Genomic DNA, 11,842 nt, shown 5'->3' on the forward strand with positions numbered 1-11,842 from the left:
TTCGAGTTCAAATTTAGGTTTATTAAAAGTTTATTAGTGCATGAAACGAATGAAACAATGTTTTATATGATCAAGAAAGACACCTAGTAAGAAAAGTCGAATAAATATTAAATCATTTAAGTAAATGAGTATGCAATGTCATTTATACGATTTATATATATGTACATTTTCATTATTATAAGAAATAAACTGTTAAAAATGTGATATTTGATAATTGATATTATTTAAAAGTCCAGTTAAAATGAGGAGTTAACTCTAACAAGTAATTATAATCAATCAATCCCGGTTCTGAATGTGGTTTAGGACCATTTTTTCCTTTAGTACATTTGGGTAGATCTCCGCCCCCTAAGACCCACCCACCAAATAAATAAATTTTAAATATTTTATTTTATACTATAACTACACACAGCTTTCGTTTATAATGCAAGAATTGTGTAGCTTTTTTTTGGTTGTTATTGTTGTTTTTTTTCATTTTTCAGGTCCAAGTGCAACATCTCTCTCTATCATCTGAAATTAATTGGTAGAGCAAGGTCAATTCTTTTGTTTTGGTATTTCTTCACAACTCTCACAATGTTTCTGTCATCAAGTGTCGTCGTTTTTCTTGGCAGACTGTTCAACGTCTGGTGGTGTTACTGGTTCCTTTCTTTTTCAGGAATTCCAAATTGTCGTATTGGCTATGCCCAATGCTTGAGCAATGGCTCTGATAGAGTGACTTTCTTTTCTCAGATTCAAAATGGCTTGCCTTTCTCCCATAGACAGCTCTCTGATCTTCATGTTGGTTTATCCTTTTTAACAACAAACGCACTCTCACAGGCGAAACCCAGGGCTCAATTTCCCAAGGAATGTATTTCCCCAAAACATAATGTTCAGTAGTTCATGTACTGATACACTCTTACATAACTATGATTCATGGTGAATGTTTACTTGTAAAGTACAGGGAAAGAATGCAGGATAAATTATAGGTCAATTAAATGTCAGTGGAAAAACCTAGAGACTTCTAGGGAGTTCTATCATTATATATTTATAAAAATAAGTTCATGGCTAGTGGACATGATGTATGAGCTGCAGTACAGAGGCTTCGTGTCATTTTGGGATTATGCAATCACAGTTCAGATAAAGCTGAGCAAAAAAGCTGAACGTCACCTGGTGTGGTTTAAAAATGGTTCAGTCCTGCTGTAATTGTATAACCTGGCTAAATGTGTTCTCCAGTGACATGCCATAAGGCAGACGCAAACACACACACACACACACACACACACATACACACACACATACACAGTCTGTCTGATGATGTGGTCTATAAACACGTGGGCGTAGAAAAGTATACTGATGTTTACATTCATCACCATGAGGAAACGACAAAACTGTGTTTTGGTCAGGATGTGACACAGTCTTTAGCACTAATTTCTGCTGAAAGTGCGTGTTCAGGATGTACAGTACACACTTCCAGCAGCAGAAATGACTGATAAAGACTGCAAATCAGACTCATACAATAAATCCTGCTGAACATAGACCTCCAGTACGGTGAGTACATCGTCATAATGGGAACGTTTTTGAACTTTGACCCCTTAACTGTATATTAAAAAAAAAAAATTATAAATAATTTTTTTAATTCCACTGACCTCAGAAGTACAAATATGGGCTGGGCGATAGGACAAAAACATCAGATTACGATTCTCAAAGACATTTCTACCATACATATGCACAATATTTAGGTTTGCGAAGAAGCTGAAAGCGAAACAGCAGTGTTACTTTATAAAAAAAAATAAAAATTTTAATTAAATAAAAAAACCCTTTTTAATACTTATTTAATATCTACAAAAAATGTATATTTTATATATTTTTTTTACTTTTTTATGTATTTATAAATAAAAAAAAGGAAAAAAGGAGTAAAAGCTTTTAAAATTCTGTTAAAAGAAACTATCAAATCTATTTAAGAAGGTTTTAATATCATTTTAAATATGAAGTAACATCAAATTAGCTGCTTCTGGTCAGTTGTTTTTTTTTTTAATTTTAAATTCATAAAAATATATCACGATATCCACATCATCTCAGAAAATTGTATTGTAACATAATTGATCAGAGTATCAATACATTTCCATCACATTACTCAGCAGTGGTACAGAAATCTTTCTGTGAACGTTATAAAACTATTCAAACATAAAAAGCTTACATTTCTCCAGTAAAATTCTGACTATTTAGAGGAAGTTTTTCCTTTCTTTTAAATTCCTGAACTTTCCACCAACAGAACACATTAGATCCAATTTGACATTTGATTAAGGTTTGGATTGAACCCATTCATTTCCAGGCTAATCTCTAAAAACGATCAATTATAAATAAAAACAGCTTCGATACTCGTGATTGTGATGTCCAGAACTGTAAAGAAATCTATCACAGTTCTCCTGGCTACACTTCATGGACCCAATTCTGAGTTTAAAAACACCAGGATTTAATATACAGAATTTAATCATGGATTTTTAAAGATTTCCCACAAAACAAAAACCTCTCATTTTTCCACGTAGAGCGATCGCTCCTTTAAATAAAACTTCAGTTTAGCGGATAATCCCATGTTTGACTTCAGTTTTTCCTCGCCTTTAGGAACTTTTGGGGTGAAATGGGTCTTACATAAGAAACTAAGCCAAAATCTCTCCCCAGCCCCCCTGCTGTTTACAATGACAGCCAAGCCAATGTGTTTGGGTCTGTAAACATTAATTAAGAAATTTCTCTGGACAAATTCTGAGAAATTTTAATGCAACACACCACCTAAGTTTTCACACGAGGACGACCCGTGGAGTAGTTTATCGGCAGAACTGAAATAGTTTCGCAAACAATTTAAATAAATTAAATAGCTCATTCCTCCAAAGTCACGTTGTCGAATAATCTGACGCTCATTATGATTATAATCGTTATAACTATCCGAAAAAGAGCGAAGTCCTGTGCTTTTTTAAGTGAATTAGCAGCGATTTAACCTTACGTTTATGACTTCTAGATCTCTACCTCCAAAAATGTCCAAAGCCAGTTTTACTAAAGTTTCTTTAAGCTTTTAGCTTATGCTACTGTTTGCTAAAATACCCCTTCAACTGATAAAATGTTTCTAAACTGCTGTTACTAGCCACAAGATTAGCTAGCATCACTGCATCAGCAGCAGCTATAGTGAAGTGTAGCTTTTCATGAAAGCTAGCTAGCGTTAGCATGATGAGAAAGCAGTTCGTCCTCAAACACGAGCATGCAGATTTATAACAAAAGTATGTGCACTATGGCGATTTTTCAGAGACATTTTATAGTAATATATAGCACTTTTCTGGAAATGCTTTACATGCAAACTTCTAGAAGGTCGTAAGAAGGTATAAATTGTGTATGTTAAAGCTCTAATGTAAGTAACTGATGAATACACTGTAAATCTATCCACAAATTCTCTGCAAATTCCAAAGATGTTACATTAAACAAGTAAGATTGGGTAATGTCAGGTAACCTGGGCCGTTTTGTAGCATTCCATTTTCTTCACCCGTCTCCAAATAAGGTCATACCACGCCCACTTTTGACCAAATGAAATCCTTTGTTCTGTGTCAGATAACGTTATGGCAATAGTATATGCAGCAACCGGCTTTGAAAATTCTTTGGCAAAAACATCCAACGCTTCAGAATTAGTGCATCTGCTTTACGTTACCTGACTTATCATCCTGTTCAAAAGTTTACACCCCCCTCGGCTCTTAACGTATCGTGTTGCCTTCTTGAGCGTCAGTGAATGTTTGCACCTTTTGTAATAATCGTATACGAGTCCCTCGGTTGTCCTCAGTGTGAAAAGATGGATCTTGACATCATATAGGGACTGTTGGAAAGGGCTCGAATATGAAGATGATGTTGGAAAAGCAAAAAATGTGCAGGACCGTGGAAGATTTTTCAGAATAACTAAATAAAAAACAACATTCAACATCAAGTACTAAATAAAAAAAATAAATAAATAAAAATAAAAAAAACATGCGATTTTAATGATCCCTGTCATATATAAATTATTAACATGATGCAGATTCTGCAAGGCGCATGTACACTTATGGCCTCAACTGTTTCCAAACACCTAGTACCAGGTGTAAGGGAAAAAACAAGACGTAAAAATTTACCCGAGAAGAACCTCAGACTTTCTTTTCCCTTTTGAAGACTTTTGTGTTTCTCTAAACTAGAAAAAAAAACTACTTCATTACAAAGACAGTCAGATATAAACACATCAAATCACATCAAACAATCTGCTGTCGAAGTAATTTCTTATTTTATTCGTTTCTCAGATGCAAAGTCATTTTAGAGATCGGATTTGAAAGGGAATCAAAAGGACAAACCCGCATCTCAGATTACACCGATGTGTAGCTTTCGCTTTCGAAGCGTAATGAAATTGCAGGAGGACTGAACACCCATCATCACTGTTAATCAGAAATTAAGCTCTGAAGAAAAAGAAATGAAAACACGATGGACACGTTGTAGTGTTTAATATATTTAATAATGTCATTACTGTGAACAGGCAATAACTCCATGGTCTGAAATTCTTTACACACGTAACAGCGGACGTATTCTGTACAGGAGAAGCTTCTACATCTACACATGTGCTACGGTCTCGGACAGCCTTCCTGATGTCACGGACATTACCTGGTCAGTCTAAAAGCTAATCGGTTCACTCGACAAACTAACATCATTTAAATGCTTTTAAAAAAAAGAAGAAAAAAAAAGAGAAATCACTCAAGCACAACAGTACAAGAGATATTCAGCGGTTATTCCGTGGATCTGATGCTGCATTTAAAATAACACTGTTGGTGATTTTTCCCCTTGTCTTTTTGTTCATATACTCGAGACATTACTCTATTATCACGCAGGAGTAACAGGCACTGATTGTGCATTTTTTGTTTTTTTTTTGGCGATCAGATCGGGCTCAAACGAAGCCCGATGAAATTTCCGACTATACCGCTTAAATAACCGGAGTAATCGAAACCGCTAATACGCGTGTTACAGTCAGTCGATGATAAAGAAAAAGTATACCCAAGAAAACGAAAGCTCCCAAATGAACCTAGCCTTCCGACTCGAATTCAGTCATCAGGTCTATAGTATTAATCTTCAGAGCGCTTACGACAGCGGTTGGCACGTAGCATGAGAAACTGTTAGTAGTCCGAGTAGCAATAGCGTCGGGGGGGGGGGGGGTTATTTTTTCCCTTATTTCCTGCATGCATCGATGACTCGTTAGTTTATAAAGCTTTGCTCAATGACTCTACAGCAGCCATCGCTGGTGTTTCTCCTGTTCCCTTAACCGTCTATACGGTGGTATATGCCAATATATGAATAAGGATGTGGTTTAAATCATCAGAAGTTGAGATGAGAACAAGAAAACGCACTGCAAAGTCACACACACACACACACACACACACACACACACACACACACACACACACGCTTGCTAAAGAAGATGGAAAAGGCATCGAGTAAAGCAGAAAATCTTGAGTGGTTTTCTTCAAATTAGCAAAGAGCGAGTACGGCGGTAAAACACACAAGAAGTGAGACACGAAGGCAAAACACAGGAAAGAGACTGGAAACCAAGCACTCAAACTTCATGCAGGAGAAAAAGTTCCTTCGTACAAAACCGAATATCCATTGCCAGGATGATTATGCAACCTGGCAGAGCACTGAGTGTCCTAAAAAAATAAAATAAAAAGAAATACACAAATACCCAATGCTGTTTGGTATCACACATGGACCCATGAGGAGAAACTGGACCAAACTGTCTTTTTAAAAAAAAAAAAAAAAAAACATCTTCTGGCTGAAGGGAAAACTGAACAAGCGAGTAAGTGAGAGAGAGAGAGAGAGAGAGAGAGAGAGAGAGAGAGCGAGAGCGAGAGCACAGCTACGGAGGAGACGATCGTCGTGAAAGCCGTCTTTGCTGTTCTATGGCTTGATGTCTCGTGGGTGCTAACGTGAGCTTTAGGTGGACTGGAGTTAGTTTGCAGCAGCCTGCGGTAGTGATTCGGCACTCGGTGCGGAAGGGGTGACGGCGCGGGGTCACCAGTAGAACGAGCGGGACAGGAAGTTAGCGGCCGTATTCAGCCAGCCCATACCGTCCTGTATGGAGCCCAGGCGAGACACGGCCTTGTGCTGCTCCTGAGCCGGACTCTCGTCCTCGGGGAGGTACTCCGGCAAGTCCATGTTCTGCTCCACCTCCACGTCCGAATCCTCCTGCAACGGGATTACCATCTACACGAGACACGGATAAACAAAACTCTGCGATTCACCGTGACTGCACAGAGACGGACAACACAGCAGCTAAGATTTCATTTAATCGTAGTTTCCAGACGCACTAGATAGAAAAAGACTAAATAAATAAATAAATAAATGAAAGGGGAACGGTTATGCAAAATTCATTTTTAAATGGTGTTTGAACATAAACATGTATCGGAAGAGTGTGTACACATCCACCCTACAATGATAAAAAACCACTCACTTGTATTTTTATATAAATATATATTCCCAATAAATCATAAACAGCGTCTCAAAATGAGCCGTTTTCATTTTCGCACTAAGGTGATGTCACCTTGGAACAAGACCCGCCCACAGACTGCCCTATTAGCATAGCACCTCCCTCTGAGTGAGTATCCAAAAGCATGAGCTGTGGAGAAAGGGGGCGGGGATCAGCAGCTCATTTGCATTTAAAGAGACACACACCAAAACATCGTGTTTTTGCTTCCACACAAAAAAGGGGCATTTACAGCATGACTGTCCATAAATGACCTGTGGGGTATTTTGAGCCGAGACTTCACAGACACATTCTGGGGACACCTGAGACTTATATTACATCTTGTAGAAAGGCTTAAAATATGTCTCCTTTAAATCAACGGGAAAGGAATACAACGTGAGCCGTGACGCCACCTGCTGTACAGCAGAGGAACGGTGGAACAGGCTATTATAGGTCATGAGTGTGTAGCTGCAAGTAAAGAACACCCTTCTAATTCTGGGAGAGAGGTCATGTCTCTTAATCAGCACACACGACCTGTTTAACCGCATGCTGTGTGTGTGTGTGTGTGTGTGTGTGTGTGTGTGTGTGTGTGTGTGTGTACACAGACTCACAACATTAAAACATGTGTCTGGGGTATAATTGAGCAGATCTGGGAAAGTGGTGTGTTTTTATTGTGTGTGTGTATTGAGTGTTAGAGAGAGAGAGCACGCCAGAACCATTCAGAGCTTATTTTAATGTAAGTAAATGGTTCCGTGTGTCACGTTTGCTCACCTCATTACCGTCTTCTCCCTTCACCACTTGCTGCGCTTTCATCACTTTGGTGGACGCGATGGCTGTTCCCAGAGCCTGCAGATAAAAACTTGAGCTGTTTGTATTAAAAAAAAAAACGACTACAATCTCATTCAAAGAGGTTCTCTCATATTTTACAAGCCTCACCTCGGCCTTCAGGTCGGAACGGATCCTGACCACACACCTCTTAACGGCCATTTGGAAGGTGAAGCTGATGACGCCACGGATTTTCAGCAAAGCCTCCTCACACAGGCTCCTCCGGGTCTGATACGCACACAGAACAGGACGACAAAAATAACAGCAACGAATTCAAGACTTCAATCGACATGCCAGATACTGGATAAAGACTCTGGGAAACGTGTCCTCACCGGGTCGTCCAAGCCATCGATCTGCAGCACCACGGTCTTGGCCCGCTTGTTGGTGGAACCCAGGAAGAACTGAGCCTTACGGCGACAAGAGGCGGCCGCTTCGGCCTGTTCGGCCTCAGCGTTGCTCGCGTTCTGCAGGATCTCGTAGATTTCCGAAGCCAACAGTTTGGTCTCACCGGGGGATGTGCTCCTGAACAAATAAATATCAGAACGATCAGACATGGCATTATATTAAACACACACACATTAGACAGGCTAGAAATACAGCTCAGTGTAACTGGGGCTTTCATATTTAAAAACAATCTTCAATATGAAGATTGAGATGAAAGAGCTAAAAACTGATAATTTCATAACAAACAGAAAGTGAAGCAACAGAGTTCTACTCAAAATTCTTAAATGGCACAAAACATAAAAAAACAAAACAAGCCCCCTGTGAACATAAAACACTTATAACACCACTTTAAAGTAAATTTCCGGCACTTGATTTGATTTTCACCAGCCCTAACCCTTGAGAACGCCGCTGCGATCCAATGCACAAGTTTTAATCTGTGATTAAATGGCGCCCCCTAGTGCCCATAGTGTGTGTGGCAGGGCAAAATGATCACGAGGGCGATTTGAGAGACTCACTTCTGCATGACGTTCTGCAGACTCAGCATCATTCCCAGAACGCCCTTCAGCTTCTCCCTGTTGGCTCGACATTCTGCCAGGTAGCGCACGGCCTGATGGGACCCACACACACACACACACAAAGGTCATTTAAAGGCTGATCACTGCCTTGCAAGGTACTGCTGTGTTTACATATGCATGAAAAGAACAGAAGCACTTAACGGCTGCACACACACCTGATTACTCCCAGGTGTGCCAATAGTTTTAATCCTGAGTGAAAACAATAAGTTCGGATTCGAATTCAGAGTTCGATGGAGTAGGACGCGAAGTTGGAGGCTCCTGCTGATTTCGATTAAAATTGTAATTAATTAGCGCTTTTTGGTCATACAATAGATTTCGACTCTACTCCATTTCCTTGTTTGCACTTTTAACTTTGTGGTACGTTAAAATGTCTGGAAAGAACACGAAAATCCGTGTTAGCATTCAGACACGACTGAGGCCAAGTGTGCGCGCTGCGAGCGAGTCTCCTTCTTCCCCTGAATCTGCACCGCCGAGTGGTGACTTTGACTTCGCCATACTCCAGTTTGAGTTGCTGGCTTTATTGAGGAAGGATATTGCCAATACTTTTGAAAAGGAGATCCAGGGGATTCTCAGGGATGCGCTGTCTATTATCCAGCTTGACCTGTAGGTTGTGAAAATATAGCTGGCTAGTGATAAAGTTGCTACCGAGCCTACCATGTCAACACTGAAAGGTACTGTTGGGGAAATGGAGTATGTTTTCTCCGGTTGCACCGATGACATAGCTCACATGAAGATTACTATCGAGTCTCTCACTGCGACCGTGACTCAATTAGAGAATAAATGTGAGGATTTGGAGTCGAGGTCATGGCACAATAACGTTAGGATAGTGGGAGTTCCAGAGGGCCCTGACACATGTATAACTGCTGCTGTAGCGGTCTTGTTAAAGGAGGCGTTTGATCTGGAGAAGGAGCCGGTTTTGGACCGGTCCCACCGGACCCTTCAGCCGAAGCCCAAGCCCGGTGAACGACCACGAGCTATTGTATGCAGATTCCACTATCACAGTGACTGTGTTGACATTTTATGCCCTGCGAGAGAGCTCCAGCGGATTAAAGTGTGGGATTTGATAATCTCCGTTTTCTCTGACTACACAGCCAAGATAGCCCAGTAAGCTTGAAGTCAGTAGGGGCTTTTTCTCTTACTGGAACTTTTTGTCTTGATAATTTTTTGGTTAATTCAGCTTACTCTCTGTGTTGTTTTCATATTGTGGACAACTTTTGGTTATTGTGGGAAACACTGCTGTCTCATTTGTTTTATGGAGACTTTGTGTGGGTTGGGGGGCGGGGGGGATTGTCAAAGTAAACAAAACATGCCAATGCTTTGAAGGATGTGAACTGGAACAGAGTAATGTTAGTCAATTGCGAATCTGTTTTTAGAGGATTTAAACCTAATACGGTGAACAAATTACATTATAGAATTCAGGCAATTTTATTGGGGTTATCTCATATAGTGTGGCAAGTAATAATCTGGAAAGGCCTTAGTAATATCACAGTCTAAAACTGGATTTAAAGAGAAGCAAATCAGTAAATGAATCACATGTAAATGAATCATATGAAAATGAATAAATAAATTAAGAGAAAACAAGTTCTTGACATTGTGCTCAAAAACTTTGGTAATATGTCTAATGGAAACGCAATAATGAATGTAAAAATATACAGTATGCAACAGAAAAGACTGTACACACCTTTAGGCAAAAATATTGGCACCCCTTATAACTGTTTCTTTGGTGCATCTAGATAAGCTTGAAATGAGTTTACTCTCATTAAGTCTTAACTGATTGTTCATGAGTGAACTAAGTTTTTAACTAAATTAAGTAAGATGAAAGCAGAAATTTTAATAAAATTCGAAGACATCTACTGACCAGTATCGCAGAAAACTTCAGCCCCACGTTCGTTCGCTATAAACTGGTATACGCTATTAAAATGTGAACGTTATTAATGTTTAAAAGACATTTTTGTCTCTTCTCTTCCCCTTTAGGAAAAAAAAAACACACACACTCCTCTTCTGTTAAACGCGGTGGTTCTGCATCGTAATCTTTTGAAAAAAAAAAAAAGTACACTGGTCCGAAATGAAGCGAAAAAAATTCAGATACAAGACCAAATCCCAAACAAACCATAAGGAAAATATTAACAAAAATCTGGTGGGAAAACGTGCAAGTGGTGTGGTGTAAGAGCAACAGCAGATTTAGAACATGCGAGTACGTGAGACGGTCATGTGACACAGAAACGCTCCTCCTGAATCCTGACCTACTCAAGAGGTCATATCAGTCGCCAAGCAACCGCTGATGAGGAGTGCACGGCATCACCTTGAGGACCACCTCCGTCTAGGAGACCCGAGCGGTCGGGTCCACTAACTCCACCACACGTGGCACCCTGCGTCTATCTGATCTACGAGGATCTCACCAGCAGTGCCGAGTAGACGACTTGCGGGTTGTGGTGATCGAGGAAGAGGATGAGGCCTGGCAGGCAGCCCTGATCTTCGACGATAGCGCGCCTGTTCAACGGGTCAGCGGCTAAATCTCGGAGCTGGTTGACCACAGCCAAGGCATCCGGCTCGCCGCTCATGGTGCAGCCGCATGTAGTGCCATGTACACCGGAGGACCTTCCTGATCTGTGGATGAAATAAACACACACACACACACACACACACACACACACACAAACACCTCAATCTACACTCCTCCTCAAAACACTTCTTTGAAATGCTTGCAAATCTAATCAGACACAAAAACTGGTTATCAGGGACATCAGCCATGAAGCGCGGGCAGTAATGGCGTTACAAGCTATTAGACCTTGTAAAAAATTCTATACAGACGTGGACGCCTGTCTTGGCATGCGAACAACAATTTAGCCATCTTTTTTCACTCTTAACTGCCTTTAGCTTACAAGCTAACAAGCTGTTTGTATAGCTAGCTAGCTAGCTGTTGTTATTGATTCTGGATTATTGGCGTGTCATGTTCACTTGGCTATCTGTTTTTCCCAAATAGTAATCAACAACAACAACGTCGCGCAAATAAAACGTCATCAACTTAGCTACGTGTAACATTAACATTACTGCCAAAAAGTACTATTTGAGCATGTTTGTGCTGTAGTTAACCTTGACCACTGTGCCACTTCTGTGGCACTGACTGCTGTCCACGCATAACCTTACAAAACACAGGCAGGGTTAGCTAGGCTAACTTGCTAAGCTAAGCTACGTCTTGCTAGCTAACTGGGTCGTTACCTCGCACAAGACGGTCTTGACGTCCTCCAGAAATCCAAATAATCGTTTTTTAAAGGTCTATATAAGTGGGTGGGTTTATGACAGTGATAAAACACGCATAACTACCTTATAACTTAGCTACTAAGGGGAACGTTCACTTGACCATTTTCTAGTTCCTTGTCCATGAAACACAGAGCAGCACGCCCTAGATTTCCTCACGCTGATTGGACAATAAGCCTGGTGGTCCAGCCAATAGGAAAGGCTCTTATTAGAAGGGAAATCCTCCGTTTAAAGTGTGGTTGTTATGTATTATGGA

At 40.2% G+C, this 11,842-nt stretch overlaps 1 protein-coding gene across 2 annotated transcripts; it reads right to left on the minus strand.

Annotated features, from left to right (window-relative positions):
• Positions 1–4,467: 4,467 nt before the first annotated feature.
• On the minus strand, positions 4,468–11,804 carry armc1 (armadillo repeat containing 1). Of its 2 annotated transcripts, none has more exons than XM_017453273.3 (7): positions 11,653–11,804; positions 10,728–10,935; positions 8,269–8,360; positions 7,642–7,831; positions 7,421–7,537; positions 7,256–7,330; positions 4,468–6,225 (listed from the first exon to the last, which is right to left on the minus strand). In XM_017453273.3, the coding sequence occupies exons 2-7, from the start codon at positions 10,887–10,889 to the stop codon at positions 6,034–6,036; spliced, it is 828 nt and encodes a 275-aa protein (XP_017308762.1). In that variant the 5' UTR covers positions 10,890–10,935; positions 11,653–11,804; the 3' UTR covers positions 4,468–6,033. The 2 variants fall into 2 exon arrangements, with proteins under 2 accessions (XP_017308762.1, XP_017308761.1); XM_017453272.3 differs by having other exon boundaries at positions 11,548–11,751.
• Between the last annotated feature and the right edge of the window lie 38 nt (positions 11,805–11,842).

Source organism: Ictalurus punctatus, chromosome 23, assembly GCF_001660625.3.
Source record: "Ictalurus punctatus breed USDA103 chromosome 23, Coco_2.0, whole genome shotgun sequence".
NCBI classification, from domain to species: Eukaryota; Metazoa; Chordata; class Actinopteri; order Siluriformes; family Ictaluridae; genus Ictalurus; species Ictalurus punctatus.